Source organism: Panthera uncia, chromosome A2, assembly GCF_023721935.1.
Source record: "Panthera uncia isolate 11264 chromosome A2, Puncia_PCG_1.0, whole genome shotgun sequence".
NCBI classification, from domain to species: Eukaryota; Metazoa; Chordata; class Mammalia; order Carnivora; family Felidae; genus Panthera; species Panthera uncia.
The window spans coordinates 56,886,788-56,907,523 of NC_064816.1; the positions used below are offsets into that span (position 1 = coordinate 56,886,788).

Sequence of the window (20,736 nt, forward strand, 5' to 3'; positions counted from 1 at the left end):
TCTCTCTCTCTCTCTCTCTCTCTCTCTCTCCTGGGACGCCAGAGTGGCTCAGTTGGTTAAGCGACCACCTCTTGATTTCGGCTCAGGTCACGATCTCACGGTTTGTGAGTTCAAGCCCCGTATTGGGCCCCACGCTGACAGCTCGGAGCCCACGTGGGATCCTCTCCCTCTCTCTCTGCCCCTTCCCCACTCACGCGTGCATTCTCTCTCTTTCACAATAAGTAAATAAACAAAAAAGAGTCTCTTTCCTTCCCTCTGCCCCTCCCCTGCTTATGTGTGCATGTGCACGCACTCTCTCTGAAAAAGTGTAAGTTTATTTAATTGAAATTTTAATGGTATCTGTGTCAACCACTGGGTCACACCATCCCTGAGGATTTAACCGTCTGCTCTCATGAGCTAGTGGAAGCAGGCTCCTGAGCAACACAGCTACCACCCGACTCTGCATGCCCCCCACACTTTAGCTGACCGGCCTGCTTTCCTGGGATAGGAACTCAACTTCTTCCTACCTCTACGCCTTTGCCTTTGCTGTTCCCTCTGCCTCAAATACTGTTCCCTCAGCCTTTTGTGTGGTGGGTTCCTTCTTAGCATTTCGATTGCAGCTTGACAGCTACCTCCACAGAGAGGTCTGGGGCCCTCCTGACCCGTCACCCTAGTGACCACTTCACCATATTTCTTTCCTCCATGGCCCACAGCCTCCTCTGTTCCCAGTGCCTGGCCCAGTGCCTCGCATACAGTGAGGACTCAATAGATGTTTGTTGAGGGAATGGATGGATGGTGATGAGCGGCTGCCAGAGGGAGGGCCTGTGCCCGAGCCCCACGGGACGGGGGCTCCTGGTGCCTGCGACACCACTCTTTCTCCCTGCAGTGAACCCGGCTGTGAAGCTGCAGTATGTGGACAATATCCGCTGGATCCGGGAGGCCGCCAGGCACCGGCTGGTGAGGGCTCCGCCTGGCGGGAGGCAGGGGTGGGCCACTGGACTGCCCTGCCCGAGGCGGGGTACTGCTGGCCATGCCCGGGCTGGCAGACATGAGCCCTGGGACGGTGCCAAACACACCCCGTGGGACTCCCTAGGTGGCAGCCTCCTTGGCCTCAGAGGAGGCAGCAGCAGCCACCTCACCCGGCGGGCTGTGGGACCTTAAAAGGGTGGCCTGGGGCCCGGGGGCAGTGACCAGGGCCGGTCGGGTCGTTGCTCACCCAGCTGATTTGCAAACCGCTCTCTCAGGTCGGGCCTCCTGGCTTCTCAGCTGTGTGACCTGGGACGAGTGGCTCAGCCTCTCTGAGCCTACTGTCCCGGCTGGTCTGGGCAGTGGAGCCACTGCTGACGGTCTGCACACGGGGGCTGTGGTGGTGCACGTGCTTGGCACACGTCCTCTGGTGGCAGTCTGCAGGAGGCACTCCCGGCCCGGGCTGGGCAGAGGGTGTATGCGCGTGCTCCCGGGCATGCGAACGTGACTCAAGGTGATGCCCAGTGGGGACTGCTTTATACTGATGGGTCAGAGACGTGTCTCTGAGGAGCTGAGTTGTGAGTTCAGCTCTAAATGCTGGGGGACTAGGGGGTGGGGGAGCAGCCATATGACAGTGGGGGGAGGCAGAGGACCAGCCAATGCACAGGCCCTGAGGCAGCAGTGGCCTTGGTGTACAGAAGACGAGCAAGAAACGAGCCTTTGACTCACGTGGCTTTGTCCACAGACCCCGATAGTCAGACGCAGCTGCCGCGTCTGCACTGGCGTGTCCTTGGCCTGGGTGTCCCAGGGCCAGAAGGGGGACTCCCTTGAGCACCGCCCCCATGTCCTGGGCTTCTGTGGCCCAACACCCCCCACCCAAAGCGCCACCTCCTCCTTGCCCAGTGGCTTGCACACGTGTTTCAGCCACAGAGACCCCCGTGCCAACAGCGGTCTCTGTGACCACGCAGAGTCTGAGACACCCACCGGACGGCTGTTGAACTGGAGGGTTGGGGCCTCGGGGAGGATGGGGCGGGAGTGGTATTGTGCAGGGCCAGTCCAGAGGCGGGCCTGGAGAAGAGGAGGACCCCAGCCTTGAGGGAGGGGCACCGACAGAGTGGGAAGGGGCTGGCGGGAGGTTGGGAGGTCAGGGGCATGGGGAGTGGCCCTCTGGAGGCCGCTACAAGGGCCGTGAATAAGCGGGACTGTCTCTTCTGTGTTTGAATTGGAGTTTTCAGAGGTTGTGTTCTCCCTACTTAGTTCACGTTGCTCTTTGTCTCATGAACGATGACGATTGCAGAAGGCCATCCTTCTTAAACATTTTAATTGAGTTTCGCGTAAGGTTCACTCTTGACGGAGTTGGCAGTCCTATGTCAGTTTGTCTCCAATTTGCTTTTTCTGGATCCAAGCCATCCGAAAATCTCTCCAGTGCTGGTTTATACTATAGTCTTTCCCACAAGGCTTTGAGGCAGCCGGCGTGAGGGCAGTATGGCCTTGGTTAGCAAGTCACGAGGAAGGAAGGGCCACGTTTGCTGGCGGGGCCGTCCAGACGGAAGCGTTGGCTTCAGGCTCGCGGTCAGGGGTGGCATAGCTCCATCACTGGCTCCAGAACCTTCCAGCCCATTCCAGGACGCGTGGCCAGGCTGGAAGGGAAACACCTGGAGAATCCAGGGCTTCTCAGCCTCAGAACTACTGATGTTTGGGGCCAAATCATTTTTTTCAATTGTGGCAAACTACACCTTGACATAAAATGCCCCCTACGCTTTAGCTGACTGGCCTGTTTTACTGGGATAGGCCCAGCTTCTTTCTACCTCTGGGCCTTTGCACTTGCTGTTCCCTCTGCCTAGAATACTGTTCCCTCAGACTTTTGTGTGGCTAGTTCCATGTGGTTACTGTATTAACCATTTCGAAGGTACAACTCGGTGGCTTCAAGTACACTTCCATTGAGTGTACCCATCACCACCATCTCTCTCCAGACCTTTTCCAACTCCCCAAACTGAAACTCTGTCCCCATCAAATAAAACGGCTCCCCCAACACCCTCCCCCAGCCCCTGACCCCCACCTACTTCTGTCTCTGTGTGTTTGGCCACTCTATGGGCCTCGTATAAGTGGGATCCTACAGTATTTGTCCTTTCGTGACCGGCCTCTTTCGCTGAACGTGATGTCCTCAGGGTTCATCCATGTTGTAGCCTGTGTCAGAGTTTCCTTCCTTTTCAAGGCTGGATGATATTCCATCGTCTGCATAGAATGTATATACCTTGCTTGTCCCTTCGTCCGTCAGTGGGCACCTGGATTGCTTCCACATTGTAGCTATTGTGAGTGCTGTGAACTTGGGGGTGCAAATATCTGCTTGTGTGCCTGGGGACTTGGATAACTCTTTGTCATGGGGGGGCCGTCTCAGGATGCTTAGCAGGACCCCTGCCCGTGCCGACAGCACTCAACCGTGTCTCCAGTCATTCCCTAATGTCATCCTGGTTGAGGACCACTGTGCCAGTGACTCCTTTTTACTTGCTGAAGTTTCCGTTTCATGGGAGTAACCTGTCTTACCCTCCAGAGGTGCGGCATCCTGATGGATGAGTCCGCGGGCTCTCAGCCATGTCACCGACTGCCCGGGGCGGTTGTGAGAGGGTTCTTGGCCCTTGTGCCCCAGTTTTCTCATCTGAAACATGGAGCCTAGGGTGAGAACAATAGCAACTTCCTCATTAACTCACCAATGAGTGACTGTGTGCAAAGTGCTTGTAGTTGTGCCGGGCACAGGCCACAATTGCATTGGGTGGTGGTATTATTGTCATTGGAAGGACTCAAGCAAGGGTATGTTCATAAGAGGTAGCATCCCTGAGATGGGCAGGTCAGGGTCTCAGAGCCCACTCCTGGGGTTGATCCTCGAGGCAGTGGATCACGGAGGGACAGCTGGGGTCCCAGACTGCACGTGGACAGGCAGGGGTTTGGTGTGACTGCCCGGTGGGCTGGACATGAGGGTCTACCTTGTACCACACACCTCGGGGTCCTCCGTGACCTCCCTAGAGGGGACCATCTGGCTGCTGGTGGGACCTGTCACCCACATCCATCCCCTGCGTATCCCTAGGTCCCTGAGGTGCCTCTTCCCTCCCTTTTCTCTGCAGGTGGTGGGCTCCCAGGCGAGGATCCTGTACTCAGACCAGAAAGGCCGTGTGGCCATCGCTGTGGCCTTCAACCAAGCCATCGCCCGTGGGAAGATCAAGGTGACACATTCTGTGCTGCAGGCAGGAAGCTTCCCTTGGGCTCCTGCCCTTGGGTGCTGGCACTGCCCTGAGGCCCTCGGCTCTGTGTTTATGTCAGGTGGGAGGCAGATAACTGGGGACCTGAAGTGATGAGGCCTGTCCTGCAACCCAGCCTCTGACATGTTCCCTGCTGTGTGACCTTGGCCGGTCAGATGCCCTCTCTGAGCCACAGGTGCCATCTTCTGTGAGGGGAGAATTATGTCAATCTCAAGGCCTGGGTGGGAAGATTAAGAGAGTCACTTTCCATGCAAGCACTTCCCACATCTTCCTTGAATTCTCCTTTTATAAACCATGACAAATTTCCCTGGTGTTCCCTCATTTTCCTCCCCGTCAGCCAGCCTACCCTGGGGGACATGGAGCTCTGGGCACACTCCTCTGGGGGGCTCATTTTCTAAGCGCGTGCCGCAGGGTTCTTGCTGGCATCCCTGTGTTTGGGAGTGCCAGTGCTAATGATCAGATGTGAAAGGGAAATCAAGTTGGATGAATGTGAAGGCTGTCCCGGTGGGTGGCTCCGGTGGCAGCAAGGACAGCTCCCAGACCATCTCGGGAACACTGCCACAGCGCCACCGCTCAGCATGCTTACGGAGATGAGGACAGCTGTGGCAGCTGCCCCAGGAGGGCTCCACAGGAACACTCACATCCAGGCTGCAGTCGGCTGGTCGGCCTAGAGAGCCAGGTCTTAATCGTTCATTCATTCCACATGCTCGATTGAGGGCCTCCTCTACCCCAGGCTTATTCTAAAGCACTGGGGACCACGTGGCAGAGAACAAAGTAGACAGGGTCCCGGCCTCCTCCACTCACTGGGGAAGGGAAACTGACAACGCAGGATAAAAGCATAAATTCAGAGGGAACTTCAGATGGTGATGAACATGAGAAGAAAATGAATGGGGGTGACGGGGTGGGGGTGATGGGTTATGAGTGATGGGGTGGGGGGGGGAGCGGTGACTCTAGATGGGGTGGGGGTGACGGGGTGTGTGTGTGTGATGCCTCTAGATGGGGTAGGGGTTACGGAGTAGGGAGAATGGTGACTCTACATGAGGTAGGGGTGAGGGGGTCGGGGGCAGTGGTCTGTCTGATGGGTGGTCAGAACAGGCCTTCTGAGTTGCTGATGTAGAACTGAAACCTGAATATCTGGGAGGTGCTAGAATACCGGGGGGTTGGCAGTTCAGGGCACATACAAAGAGGCGACAGCAAGCCTGGCTGGTTCAAGGGAAAAAGAGGGCCTCTTAATTCAGAGAAATGGGAGCTCCCCTTTTAGCAAGGTACATCTGAAACATCTATGCTTTTCCTCTTCTTCTTTTTTTTAACTTATTTTAAATTTAAATTTTAGTTAACATACAGTGCAATATTGATTGCAGGAGTAGAATTCAGTAGTTCATCACTTATATACAACATGCAGTGCTCAACACAAATGCCCTCCTTAGTACCCATCAACCATCTAGCCCATCCCCCACCCACCTCCCTCCATCAACCCTCAGTTTGTTGTATGTCATTAAGAGTCTCTTATGGTTTGTTTCCCTCTCTTCTTCCCCCCCCCCCGCTTTCCCATATATTCATCTTTGTTTCTTAAATTCCACCTATGAATGAAATCATATGATATTTGTCTCTCGCGGAATGACTTTTTTAAAAAATTTTTTTAATGTTTATTTTTGAGAGAGACAGAGATAGACAGTATGTGAGCAGGGGAGGGACAGAGAGAGGGAGACACAGAATCTGAAGCAGGCTCCAGGCTCTGAGCTGTCAGCACAGAGCCTGATGCAGGGCTGGAATTCACGAGCTGTGAGATCATGACCTGAGCCAAAGTTGGTTGCCCAATCAACTGAGCCACCCAGGAGCCCCTGACTGACTTATTTCTCTTAGCATAATACATTCCAGCTCCATCCTCCTCATTGCAAATGGCAAGATTTCATTCTTTTTGATGGCTAAGCAATATTCCTTTATATGTATGTACCACATCATTCATCAGTTGATGGACTTTAGGCTCTCTGTAGTTTGGCTATTGTTGATAATGCTGCTATGAACATCAGGGTCTATGGACCTCTTTGAATCTGTATTTTTGTATCTTTTGGGTGAATGCCTACTAGTGCAATTGCTGGGTTGTAGGGTAGTTCTATTTTTGATTTTTTGAAGAACCTCCATAGTGTCACCAGAGTGGCTGCACTAGTTTGCGTTCCCACCAACAGTGCAAGACGGCTCCCCTTTCTTCACATCCTTGCCAACATCTGTTGTTTCCTGAGTTGTTAATTTTAGCCATTCTGACAGGTGTGAGGTGGTATCTCATCATGGATTTTATTTGTATTTCCCTGATGATGAGTGATGTTGAGCATCTTTTCATGTGTCTGTTAGCCATCTGGATGTCTCAAAGAAGTGACCAGGAAATCTGAACGTTAGGTAGGAGACAGACAATGCCTCCTATGCTTCCTCTTCTTGAAGAAGGTCTATTTCCAGGGGGAGGGATCTGAAGGGTGTCTGGTGTGGCCTGACCTTTGACTTCTGCCCTCTGCCAGGCAGCTGTGGTAAACACTGTCAGCTGATACCTCATATCTTTCCCTGCTGCAGGCACCGGTGGTCCTGAGCCGAGACCACCATGACGTGAGTGGCACAGACAGTCCCTTTAGGGAGACCTCCAATATTTACGATGGTTCTGCCTTCTGTGCAGGTGAGGAAGACAAAAAAAATTTTTTTTAATTTTTTAATGTTGGATTTGACTTTGTTTAGAAATCAACTGATTCATTCAGCGAGTTATAATGTTGCAAAAAATGTTCTGGCATCTGAGAGAATTGGCATAGGGTCACCCAGCCCAGCACAGCGAGGTTTCTGGGACCTGGGACTTTTCATTTTTAAATTGAGTAAGTGCCAGGCAAAACGGGACAGTTGGATGCCCTAGACTTGGGTGTGCACCTGACCCTGTCACTTGCTGGGCAAACTTCAGTAAGACTTAAAGTCTCTGAACCTCAATATTCTCATCTGTAAAATGGAAATAACAATTGTGCCTACTTCAGAGGGTTGTTGTGAAGAAGGAAATGAATTAATACTTGTGCAGCATTAAGTAGGTGTCCCACAGCCAGTGTTCACTGGTTATCTGCTGCAGCTGCTGTTACCATTCTGCTTCTGTACCCACTACAATTATAATCATCACAGAGGCTGGTGGGTTCTAGGCCTGGTATAGCTTGCTCATTCCCAGCACTGGAGTGCTCCCTCCATTATGGATGGGATCCCAAGGAAAGGAGGTGGACATTCAGGAACCCAATCTGTAACACTTTTTTCAAGGAATTGATACGTTTCATATAAGTTATCAAATTTGTAGGTATAGAATTGTATCCCTTTACTTATCTTTTTAATGTCTGTGGGGTCAGTTGTGATGTCTCCTCTGTCATTCCTGATGTTGGTGATCTGTGTTTTCTTTCTTCTTGATCAGTCTGTTAAGGTATTTATCAACTTTATTGATCTTCTCAATAAAAAGCTTTAAGTTTCGTTCATTTTTTTCTATTGCTTTTCTTTCTTTCTTTCTTTCTTTCTTTCTTTCTTTCTTTCTTCTTTCTTTTTTTCTTTCATGTTTATTTTTGAGAGACAGAGGAACAGAGCACAAGCAGGGAAGGGGCAGAGAGAGAGGGAGACACAGAATCTGAAGCAGGCTCCAGGCTCTGACAGAATCTGAAGCAGGCTCCAGGCTCTGAGCTATCAGCACAGAGCCTGACATGGAGCTCAAACTCACAGACTGCAGGATCATGACCTGAGCCGAAGTTGGATGCTCAACCGATTGAGCTACCCAGGCACCCATTTCTATTGTTTTTCTGCTTCCAAATTCATTAATTAATCCCCAATTCATTAATTTCTGTGCTAATGTTTATTTATTATTTATTTTGAGAGAGAGTGCAAGCGGGGGAAGAGGGAGAGAGAGAAACCCAAGCAGACTCCACACTCAGTGTGGAGCCCGATGCAGGGCTCTATCTCATGACCTGATCTCCCAACAGTGTGATCATGACCTGAGCCAAAATCAGGAGTTCAATGCTCAACTAACTGAACCACCCAGGCACTCCTGATTTCTGCTCCAATCTTTAGCGTGTCCTTCTTTCTGCTTGCTTTGGATTTAACTCACTCTTCGTTCCCTAGCTTCATAAGGCAGATGAGGAGGTTACTGATTTGAAACCTTTTTTCTTTTTGAATTCTAGTATTTAATGCTATAAATGGCCCTCTAAACAGTGCTTTCACTGCATCCTACAAATTTTTAAATATTTTCACTTTCACTGAGTTCATAATATTTGTTAATTTCCTATAAGACTTCCTCTTGGATCCAAACTAGAAGTATGCTTTTAAGTTCCCAAGTTTTAGGAGATTTTTCAGATACCTTTCTGTTACTGACGTCTTTTTTTTTTTAAGTTTATTTTATTTATTTTTGAGAGAGAACGTGCACATACAGAATAGGGGTAGAGAGAGAGAGAGGGAGAGAGAGAATCCCAAGCAGGCTCCGTGCTCTCAGCATGGAGCCCAATGCAGGGCTCAATCTTACGAACCACTATGAGATCACGACCCGAGCTGAAGTCAAGAGTCAGACGCTTAACCCACTGAGCCACCCAGGTGCCCCTGTTACTAGTTTAATTCCATTATGGTCTGAGAACTTAGTTTGTATTCATTCTGTTCTTTTAAATGTGTTAAGTGTTGTTTTGTGGCCCGGAACATGGTCTATTTTGGTGCACTTGAGAAGAACATGTGTTCTGCTGTTATTTGGTGGGTTCTACAGATGCCAGCTAGGTTCAGTTGGTTGCTAATGCCGTTCTGGTCATCTGGATCCTTACTGATATTCTTCCTAATTTTTCTGTAAATCACTGAGAAGGGAGCAGTGAGTTTGTGGATTTATCTACTTCTCCTTTCAGGTCTTACCCATTTTTGCTTCAAGTATTGTAAACCTATGTTGTTAGGTGCACACTCATTTCAGCTTATGATGTCTTCCTGGAGAACAGACTCTTTATCATCATGTAATGTTCCTCTGTGTCTCTAATAATAGTCTTTGCTCTGAAATTCTCTGATATTAATATCGTTGATGTTAGTATCTTATGGCCACGGTAACAAAGTACCACAAACTTTAATGGCTTAAAGCAACACAGATGTGTTCTCTCACGGTGCTGAAGGTCGGAAGTCTGAAATCAGATTCAGTGGGCTAGAGCCAAGACGTGGCAGGGTCATGACATCCCAGGAGGCCCTGGGGGAGAATGTTTCCCGGGCCGTTACCAGTTTCTAGAGCTGCATTTCTCACATCTCACAGCCTGGCACAAGGAGAAGAGCATTCTCGGGGTCCTCCCTTATCTTCTCTGTGAGCACCCAGTCAGCATTTTTGGAGGAAGGGCCTGCTAGGACACACACACCCCCTTATGTCTGTGTCCCAGGGGCCTCAAGGTTTGGGGCAAGCTCATGCTTGTCATTTAGCAGTTTGTTAGACACACATGTAAAGTGACCAGTCTGGGTGCTGTTTCTCTGTGCAAGGGCCTGTCTCAGATTGTAATGAGCTAGCTGCCCTGGGACCTCAGTTCTCTGATGCGGTCAAAGACAGTCATTAATTTGTAGTTTCTCCCCTACCCTTATTTTTCTGTTGTTGTTTTAAGGACGGAAGTGACTCTCTTTGGCTCTCTGTGTGCCTGAGCTAAAATCAGTACCACCACGCCTTTAATCCTTGTGTTCTTTCTGCTTCTGGGGCACTTTATGTGGCATTCAGTGCTAGAATGCATAACTATCCAGAAGGCTAACTGTGGGTACTTGGGCACTTGTTAATACTCCAGCTTTGCTCGGCTCTGCAAACATAAATTATTGCTGTTTCTACAGTCTGTCTCTAGTTCCCTTTCCCTGTCTGTCCTTCAGGCCCTACTCAGCCCATTGTCTCCCTGGGCGGAGCCTGGCCTGGCCTGGCCTTCCCCCGGCCCACCTCATTCAGGGAATGATGGGTGGCGGCCTCTGTTTCCACAGACATGGCTGTGCAGAACTTCGTGGGAGATGCCTTTCGAGGTGCCACCTGGGTCGCTCTTCATAATGGCGGGGGTGTCGGCTGGTAAGGTTCTTGGAGAACTGGGTGCTGTGGGTGCCGGCTGGTGTAGAGGTCTTGGGAATTCCCTCGAGGGTCCTGGGCCCTGCCTCCCCTGAGCTCTCTCTGCTAACGGTTTGGCTGTGAGGTGTTCTTCACGTGAGCTGGAAATCAGAGGGCGTGCCCCAGCCACTCTACCTTTTGGGGTCTCACCTATCACATGGGACACAAAGGCCGTAGGAACCACACCTGCCCCTTTCATGTCAGTTTTCCCTTCGCTTTCACAGTTTTTCTCAGGAATGTTCAGCGCTATCTGGTCCCGGGCCTCCTCCACTGACATTCTCAGGGCAGCTGGGCTGGGAGGCTGAAGACCTGGGTTCTGAGCTCTCCTGGGTCCCCAGCTCATGGCTCTGCCCTGCCAGGCCTGTTTGCAGTCTGACTGGGGTCCATGGGAGGGTCCTATAATGGCTGACAGTTGTAGCTCCGTCATGAGTAGGTATGCTCTAATTCTGCACCCCCAACTCCAACATGTGGGGTTTTTCCCACACTACCAGGCAATTCTCCAACACCCACAATTCAACTCAGTTCTGACATTATCTACTCAGAGATAGCAGCAGACCCCACAGGTTAGGGCTCAGTCCCACAAGACTGCCAAGTGCAGGTCTAGGTTGTTGCCTGTGTTTCTGACCGACTGGCCACCAAGCCAAGGTTCCCACAATAGCCTCCCTGGATTCCACTAATTTGCTAGAGCAGCTCACAGAACTCAGGAAACCGGTATACTCACTAGATTATCTATGTATTACAAAGGATATCAAAGGGTGCAAATCAAGAGCCATAGGGAGAGGTCCCGAATAAAGGAGTGTCTGTTCTTGCGGAATTTGGGGCCTGATATGGTGGCACGTGGAAGTCCGGTTCCCCAACCTAGAACCTCTCCAAACCCATCCTTTCAGGTATTAATGGAGGCTTCATTATTTAGGCATGATTGACAAGATCATTGATCCCTGATGAGCATTCAAATTCCAGCCCCTCTCCCTTCACTGGAGGTCTGGGGATATGGGACTGAAAGTTCTGATTCCCCTAAAGATATGGTTGGATCCCCCTGGAAACTAGCACTTCCCCCCCCCCATCCTTAGAGGTGGTCCAAAAGTCACCTCATTAACATAGCAAAAGACACGTTTACTGCTCTGTTTCTTACAAAATTCCAAGTGTTTTTAGGAACTTTGTGCCAGAAATGGAGCGAAGACCAAATAAATGTATATTTCTTATTATGAATCACAATATCACAAGGAATAGTCATTCACAAAGAATAATGAATAACTAAAATTTATTACACATGGATGATGTGGCAAGCATTTGCTAAATAAACTCTTTGAATCTAGTCTCTTACCTAATCTTAGAAGGAAAATACATTTTACAGATGAGGAAACTGAGGCACCAGGAGGTTAATGAGCTGGACCTGTCCCAGCTCATCTGGCCTCACCTGGCTGGGTCTGGGATATCAGGCCAAGTTGGATTCCTGGCTCCCCCGGGCAGCAGGGGGCGCTGCTGCTTCGGAGAGGACGGCTCCCGGGAGGGCAATCTCTGAACTGATCTCTGAGCCCGTGCTGGCCGGATTAAGCTTGGCCTTGCCCTCCCGAGCCAAGTCCTTCAGCACTGGAGCTTCCCAGAGCATTCCGGTGGGCTGGCTTTGAGGCCAGAATTCCGAGCTGGAGCCGTCAGGTGGCTCTAATTAATGGAAAATGTGACCGGAGTACTTGTTCTTTCCGATACACAAGCTAGAGAAAATCAGGACGAAGAGTGCCTGGTTGTGGGGTGCCTGGCATCTTGGCACTGGGTTTGCTGACTCGGTGCTGGAGGTGAAGAGAATGAAGTTGAGTAATGTGCCCAAGGCCACAGAGCTGGGGGTGGAGCCAGGATCGAACCCAGATCTTTCACCTCCCAGAATCCACCTGCTGTTTGCCAACTGAACCACAGAGGGCAAGAAGGGGCGGAGCAGAGCTGGCCGGAGAAAGCATCCATGACTTGAGGGCCTCCAGGCAGGACCCCCTGCGTGGGGAGCTCCCAAGAGAGGAAAGGCTCCCTGCCAATTCCCAAGTTGCTCCCACCCTCTCTGGCTATGCCCCCAGGCTGTGCAGAGAGGGCTGCAGGCTAGCCAGAGGCCGGCATCAACACCCACCCCCCCCCCACCCCCGCCCATCCTGGCAGTCCTCGAGGGCTCTTTTGGGAAGGTGCCTCAGATTCACTTTGGACTCTCATCATACTCACACACGCACATAATTTAATCTGTCGGATACTCCTTCAAGGCTTACTACAAAAATCAGCAGGGAAAAAAATTTGAACCTCAACCTTTCCTGGTCCAGGAGGAAATCACTTCCAACTTGTCAGCTAATTTTTTCTTTTTCTACACAAATCCATTTTTAAGTGATAAGCCCCCCCCCCCCCCCCCCCCCCATTTCTTTATTTGCTTTCAGTTTTTATGTTGTCTATTTGCTCCCTGCTTTGGATCTCTTACGTTTCCAAGACAAGCCTCATCCACATCAGCTGTGTGTCATCTTTCTCTCCCTCTGTCTCCTCAGAGCCCCTCTTTCTGGTTGCTTGTTTGGAGTCTGTCCTTGTGCTGTCTGTGCAGTGGTCCTTGCTGTCTGCTTGTGTTCAGAGATGGCACCCGTGGCCGGGTGTGCTCATGGACCTTTGGACCATGGGCTGCAGAGCAGAAGAGGTCAGTGCTCAGTCTCTGGTTTTAGACTGGTTGGTCTGCTCAGTAAACACAGCTCTTGTCACCTGTCCTTGTAGGGAGGGTGCAGCCAGTTCTGGGAGCTGAGCTGAAGGGACAGGGCTTCGCGGTTGGGTGTTGAGACTTCTCAATCCGTGTTTTCATGTCACCCTCAGATGTACCTTGTGATCTCACAGCAAGATTCAGCCCTGAGGGTCCACGTCTTTGAGGAATAAACGCATACCTTTGACCCACTATCTTTATCCTAATACCAACACTTTTCCTCACTAAACAATGTCTTAGAGCACATCTCATACTTAAACGTGCACTGGACATATGTACTTCTGATTGTCCAAAGACTTCTCTGGTCGAAGGACACACTGAGGTCCTCGCTTGGTGACTCTGGCTGGCACCGGCTTTCCCCTGTTACCCAACATCAGCAGGTGAATGACGATGACCTTGAATCTGCGCAGGAGCTGGTGGGAGATGTGCAGGGAGTCCGCCAGCAGGCACGGGGCTGTCCAGCTGCAGGGACACAGGCTGAGGGCAGGGCAGGGGCGGCTGCCCGCTGGTGGGGGTGCTTGGCTCCCACTCCTGGGGAGGGGAGCACGGCTGGCTCCTGGGGTAGAGGGCATCTCGCCTTCTTGGTGGGAACTGGCAGCGATTGTCCAGAGAGCCCAAACTGGGCAGAGAAGCAGGTAAGGCCTGAAGGATCTGAGACTAGAGAAGCTAGATGCACCTTTTGGGTGCAGGAAGGAGCAAGAGCGAATTGGCTGGAAGTGGAGACTGAAAGGCTGGATGCCGTGGTCCCAGGGGTTCGTGTTTGGCAGTAAAGTCCTGGCAAGTGCTGACGAGATGGAGGGCGTTTCCTGTGTGTGTAACTGATGGGGGAATGCGGGGTGTAGTGATGTTCACTGAGCGGGAGTGGCAGTCAGGTCCGGCACAGGCCACAGCCCTTGATAATGACACCGAGGGTGAAGATGAAGATCCAGGGTGACAGGAAGGAGAGGGTGCTCACAGCCGATGGCACAAAACCTCAGGGCAAGCATGCGGAAAGTCGGATAGCATTAACGTACTTCAATAAGAGGCACGTGTCACTGGGAAGACACGATAATGAGCACATGAACGTATCAGATCTGTGACAGGAGGGGGTCCAAACAGTGCTCAGAGAAATCTGTTCGTTGGAAAACAAGATATATGGGAAATAAAGGAACTCAGCCTTCAGATCAAGTTATCAGGACCCCAAAATACACTGTAAGCAAGCAGAAAGAAGAGGCAAGAAAAATAAAGAGCATAAAGGGAAATCGGGAAGAATGACAGTTGAATTGAGCAACACAAGAGACCCTCAAGGAAGCGTGTCTTTATAAGATACACTTAGAACCACAGAGGAAGAGGTCACCTCCAGGAGGTGACACAGGAGAGGATCCTGAAGGGGGGTGTGGGGGATGGGTAAAGCCCAGAGGTGCAGGTGGGCAGCACAGAGCCCAGCGACCCCAGCGTCCCCTAGGCTGTGGACAGGGCGTGGGCTCCAGGCTGCAGGTGCTTGACACACTACCTCTGTGAGCCGAGGCTTCCAAAGTGTCCCCAAATGTGCGTGTTCTTCTGTTGGCTCCAAGCAGGGGCAGGCCTGGAGAGTGACCTGGAAACCCCTTTGCCTCTTGCAGGGGTGAAGTGATCAATGGAGGATTTGGCCTCGTGCTGGATGGGACCCAGGAGGCTGAGCAGAAGGCCAGGATGATGCTCAGCTGGGACGTGTCCAATGGGGTAAGTCACACCCCAGGCCTTTCCGCTGGCCTTGTCTCCAATGGGGGGCTCTGCCTCCCCAGACTGCAGACCTGAGAGAGAGTTCTGCTCCCTTCCTCCCCAGAAAACAGTCACACCACACCTGCACATTAGTGTCTCTCCTCTCCAGCGACCGGGGTCCCTCTGTGTATCCTTCTGGGCTGTTTCCGAGTCCCCTTTGTGTCTCCCTGCCTCTGGCCTTACTCCTCCAGTCCAGCTTCAGCATCTGTGTGCACAAGGAGTCCCGGTCCTTCCCTCCCAGTGAGAGCACCCCCAACTTCTGGGGCTGAGGGCCTCCTTTTAAAGCATTTTCTTTCCACATCTCTGAAGGCAGAGATCACCTGCTATCACCTGTGTGCAGAGATGCAGTCTTCTCTGTGTGTGCATGTGTGTGTGATCCTGCGGGGACTCCCTCCCTCTCTGTGACCACATCACACGTGGCGAGAAGGGGTGATGGGCCCAAATGGGAGGTCAGGCGATGATGGGGAGGGGTGCTGAGTGAGTGGGTGGATGTCGGGTGAGAGAGTGAGCGTAAGAGTGGGGGGGGGGATCCCTGGAGGGGCTGACTCCCAGGGAGCTCCCAGAGGAGGCGGCGGACTTCTCCTGAGGGCCGTGAGGCAGTGAGGGGAGGGATGGAGGAGGTGAGGGGGGCATGAAGATGGGGGGTGGCAAATATGACAGCAGGGAGGCGGGGGGAGCCCTGAGGACTGAGGGGGAAGAGAAGGAAGAAGACTGGAGAGAGACTTTAAGGCAGAGCTGAGATGCATGCAGATTCTCTGAAGATGGGGTGGAGGGAGGAGGGTGTGGAGGGTGATTCCCCGATACCTGGCCTGCTGCCCCTGCGTGAAGGCGAGCTCTTTTTTGGACATGGAGTAGGCTGGGTCGAAGGATGGCCAGTTTCAGATCGGAGAGGCAGCTAAGTGAGTCATCCAGCCAAGAGAGAAGGTGGCTGAGCCAGAGGTACAGATAGGGCAGGTGCATCACACATAGCACAGAGGGTCCCTCAAATGGGAGACGGTCAGGATCTGCAGCCCGCCCTCGGTGTGTCCGGAATGCCTTGCCGGGGACCCGGTGCTGGCACCAGCAGCCGCCCCATCTGTCCCCACGCTGCAGGTGGCTCGGCGCTGCTGGTCTGGGAACCGAAAGGCCTACGAGATCATCTGCCAGACGATGCAGGACAACAAGGGCTTGATGGTGACACTCCCACAGGAGGTGGCAGATGAGCACATGCTCCAGCAGGCCCTGCGGCTGTGAGGGGAGCCCAGGAGCCGGCTGCGGTCCCCTCGCCCACTTAGTCCCTGTCCTCACCCTCACAGCCACACTGCACCTTTCAGCACACCCCTTTGTCTCCTGGGGTAGGAATTTCACACACAAGCCCTCATCTGGGGATGTGCCACTACCACCCCCATTTTACGGATGAGCCAGCCAAGCCAGGAGAGATGGGGCCATTTGTCCCTGACTGCTGGGAACCCTGAGCAGGGGGCAACCACCCTTGTCCAGGGCTAAATCCCCTAGCCTGCCACAGAGGAGCCTGGACTCCAGGAGCTTTTGGAGGGCGTGCATGCCATGGATACTGGGCACCAACAAGTCCCTTCAAAGCCCCTGCCGGTCCTTCTCCTGACAAGGGGGCAGCATTTCCTTTGTCCTGTTTTACGAATCATGCTGCCTCCTGTCCATCCATCCACACAGCTGTCCTTCCATCTGCTGGCCCGTCTGGGTGTCTGTGATGTACATTCTTCACCTCAGTGCCCCCAGCTGTGGGACCCAAGGAGCACGGCCAGGCCTGGGGCTTGGAGGGTCCGGGAAGGAAAACAGGGAAATAAAGGATTAACTAGAAGCCGTGTAAGGTGTCATGGGCAAGGAGGACACGGGCTAGTGGGATAGGGGCAGGCAAGACTTGGCCCTAAAAGGTAAGTGGTACTTTGTGGGGGGAAAAAAGGAGAGAGGAGGGTGTTTCTGATGTCTCACACAGCGTGGGGCACAGGAAAATGCAGCACAGTCACTCCTGAGGGGAGTTGGTGGCTCCAGAGAGCCACGTTTGGGGCCATGTGTCCTGCAGGAGCCCTGTTGGGCCTGAAGCTGTGTTCTTACACACCCCCCACCCCCCGCTCAGATCTCTGATCTCAGTAATGGCTGGGTCCATAACCCAGGCTCAGAGGCAGAGTGCCCAGGCAAAGGGGATTATGTGGCCATGCTTTTCCAGGCCTTCCTTTTGAAGTAGGCTCTGCTCTTTTTAAGGTTTCCCCTACTTTTAGGACCCCCTCCCCTTGCCTCCTTGACTCCAGTTGTCTGATGTCCGCATCCTCTGGGGTGCCGCAGGCTGTGGGTGTGAGTGGCTTTCCCCATGATCCCTTAGCCCCTTGAGCTGAGACCAAGAGGAAGACACAAGGTAGTACTGGGTTGGGGGTAGGAGAGAGGGAGGAGAAAGACCCCCAAAGAGAGCACTGCCCTCTGATGCCACTGAGAGCATGCTGGGGGGAGGATACTTTCTTATTTGGTTCACACAATGGGACCCAGGCCAAACCCTTTGCCTTACTCAGAACAAGCCCCTCTGGGGAGAGGACTCTGGCTCCTCCCTCCAATGCAGGGCAGACCATGGCATCAACCTCTTGTGGGACCGGGTCTGGGAGATGGGGTTGGGGTGGGGGGGGGGGTACTGCTTCCCTGCCTTACAACCAGTAGGTTGTAGATGTCCCCTTCCCTTTTTGTTTAATCGAAGGAGAGTTGACACACAATCTGTGTGTGTGTGTGTGTGTGTGTGTGTGTGTTATTTTTGGGAGAGAGAGCACGAGCAGGAGAGGGTCAGAGAGAGAGGGAGACACAGAATCCGAAGCAGGCTCCAGGCTCTTAGTGGTCAGCACAGAGCCCGACGCGGGGCTCAAACTCACAGACTGTGAGATCGTGACCTGAGCCGAAGTCGGGCGCTTAACCGACTGAGCCAGCCAGGCGTCCCTTAGTTGACACACAATCTTACATTAGTTTCAGGTGTAGCACACAGTGATTTGACAAGACTCCCCATTTCCTTTGTAATTAACTAGGCTTTAGAAATGAAATGCCAAGAGTCTGATAAAACTTTGATGTATGTAATTTATGCTTATTTAACGGAGAAGGCCAAACTTGCTTTCTGGAGCCCCAACCTGTGGGTGCATTTCTTTTATAAAATAAAAATTTCTCCTAAATTAAGAGGTGGATGGGGAGGGGGTGGCAGGCAGTCCTTAGCTTTCTCCTAACCCTGCCTGTCAGGACCTCAGGGGCCTTGGGCTCTCAGAGCCCAGTTTTCTAAGCTAACACAGAGTGGTAACACCTGCATCACGGTCAAGGGGTGACCATGGTTCTGCTCTATTCTCCCCCGGGTTATAAAAAAGAGGCAAGAGGAGGGGTGAATTTCCTGCCTGTCTTCTTCCACACTTCCCACCCCATTGACTGATATTGGGACCTCCCCCCTTCCCTGGGAACATCCAGGGCCACACAGGAAGTCAGGCAGAGGGCAGCCCCACCACGTTGGCTGGCTGTCCAGGCCAGGAGACCTCTCCCTGGCCATGACCTCACTGTGCAAAGCAAGGCAGCTTTGGCTATGCACTTCATTCTCATTAGTTCCTAACCTTAGCTCAGCCCCTGGAGCTCATGACAAACACCCACCCTAAACAGACAATTGAGAAGGACATTGGGGGACAGGTGTCTAAGGAGCCAAAGAAAACCTGACACCCCTCCCCCTCTATGCTTGCAACAAGGAGGCCAGTCTAGCTGGGGTCTGAGTCTTCAGCCACTCGGCACTGTTTGTCTCCTCCCTAGGGGCCATGTTCTCCTTTCCCCTTACTAACAAAACCCCAATTTGGTCTGGGCAACAGTATATATATGAAAAAATAGTTGATTTTCAAGACTGCTTTGCAATCAGGAGGGACTATTGGCCCTGAGATGATGTGGAAGTCTACAGGGTAGGACTCCTGAGAAAGTCGGAATAAAAGTGGTCAGATGAGGCTGGATTGCTTTTGGCCCTCTCCCCTCCTCCCCCATGAGAACCTCCACTGTGACGCCTGGAGGCACAGCAACCCTGCATGGAGGACGTTCATGGAAAGGCAGAGGTTCCCTGGGCTCCTGGTGGCAGTAGAGCTGCTGTCCCAGCCCCACTGGCCCTCATCCAGACTCCACAGTCCTCACCTGTTAAAGCCATCCCAGGAGGGCTTCTGTTCTATGCAGCAAGCTCACTTCTAAATCCTCATAGGGTCTGTCAACAAGTCTCCATGGAGAGCGCTCTGGTGCATGTATCGGCGTGCCCCTTCCCTGTTCCTAGGGAGAAACAAAGGCCGTGTTCCATGTTAAGACCAAGACCTTTTCCCATCCCGTGTCTTCCCTTATTTTATTTTTAAAGTAGGCTACATCCTCAGTGCGGGACCTGAACTCATAACCCCGAGATCAGGAGTTGTGCGCTTTACTGGTTGAGCCAGCCAGGGACCCCCAGCACCTTCCCTTATTAAGGAGAGGCAGGCAGGGCTCAATGGCCAGCTTTGGGCCACGGCTCAGGGGGCTTCTAGCCACGAGCCTCTTGGCTCCATTCCAAGCCAGGCCAGGAAGCAGGCTACTTCCCGGGGGGGCGGTACGTCAGCCCTCCACCAGCAGGAAGAAGGCATGACTAACATTCAGAGTGGGGCCATCACGGGGCTCCGCACGGAGCTGGGGCAGCCGACCACAGCCTTGGTAACCATGGAGTGTGCAGAGGCCACTTTGAACAATGGAAGGTAGAAAAAGCCCATCAGGCGACCCGCCTCTAAATATCCTTCATCCCTAACTGGCCAAAGGGCTACATACAACCAAGGCATGGTTACCACAAAAGGGGAGAATTCGATACGTCACCATACCTCTCAATCTTCCCCCTTAATTTAAAAAAAAATGTTTATTTATTTATTTTGAGGGCGACAGAGAGTGCACACAAGCAGGGGAGGGGCAGAGAGAGAGGAGAGAAAGAATCCCAAGCAGGCTGGGAATGCAAGCTGGTGCAGCCACTCTGGAAAACAGTATGGAGGTTCCTCAAAAAACTAAAAATAGAACTATGCTATGACCCAGCAATGGCACTACTAGGCATTTATCCAAGGGATACAGGTGTGCTGTTTCGAAGGGACACATGCATCCCCATGTTTATAGCAGCACGATCAACAACAGCCAAAGTATGGAAAGAGCCCAAATGTCCATCGACGGCTGAATGGATAAAGAAGATGTGGTATATATACACAATGGAGTATCAGTCGGCAATCAAAAAGAATGAAATCCTGCCGTGTGCAACTATGTGGATGGAACTGGAGGGTATTATGCTAAGTGAAATTAAAGAAAGACAAATATCATATGATTTCACTCATATGAGAACTTTAAGAGACAAAACAGATGAACATAAGGGAAGGGAAACAAAAATAATATAAAAACAGGGAGGAGGACAAAGCATAAGAGACTCATAAATATGGAGAACAAACAGAGGGTTACTGGAGGGGATGTGGGAGGAGGGATGGGCTAAATGGGTAAGGGGCACTAAGGAATCTACTCCTGAAATCACTGTTGCACTAGATGCTAACTAATTTGGATGTAAATTAAAAAAAATAAAAAATAAGACAAGTTATAAAAAAAAAAAAAAAAAGAATCCCAAGCAGGCTCCCCACTGTCAGCACAGAGCCCGATGTGGGGCTCCATCTCACAAACTGTGAGATCATACATGACCAGAACTGAAATCAAGAGTTGGACACTTAACCGACTGAGCCACCCACACGCCCCAATCGTCCCCCTTTAAAAGCAACCCCCACCCACCACATTCTTGCAGATAGCCTCTCTTCGGTCCTGCTCGCTGCTCCCTTCAGTGTATTCTATAAACTTCCAGCCCCTTTGTTCTGCCTCAGATGAATTCTTTCACTTCCTGCACCCCCCGCTTCCACTCGATCGTCACCCCACATTCCGGGGGCCCCCATCCGATCGAGAGACACCTCATCTAGATTCCACAGAGAGGATGGAACACGTGGCTTGTTAGGTGGTGTCTCAGGCAGACA

General features: G+C 51.9%; 1 protein-coding gene across 1 annotated transcript in view; it reads left to right on the plus strand.

Moving 5' to 3' along the window:
- Positions 1-16,431, plus strand: part of UROC1 (urocanate hydratase 1) — a 40,594-nt gene extending 24,163 nt beyond the window's left edge. The window contains exons 15-20 of the mRNA XM_049641135.1: positions 866-936; positions 4,065-4,163; positions 6,762-6,861; positions 10,161-10,242; positions 14,593-14,692; positions 15,824-16,431. Of these exons, the coding sequence (XP_049497092.1) occupies positions 866-936; positions 4,065-4,163; positions 6,762-6,861; positions 10,161-10,242; positions 14,593-14,692; positions 15,824-15,964 (593 nt within the window). The 3' untranslated portion in view covers positions 15,965-16,431. The remainder of the gene's footprint in view (positions 1-865; positions 937-4,064; positions 4,164-6,761; positions 6,862-10,160; positions 10,243-14,592; positions 14,693-15,823) is intronic.
- Positions 16,432-20,736: the final 4,305 nt, after the last annotated feature.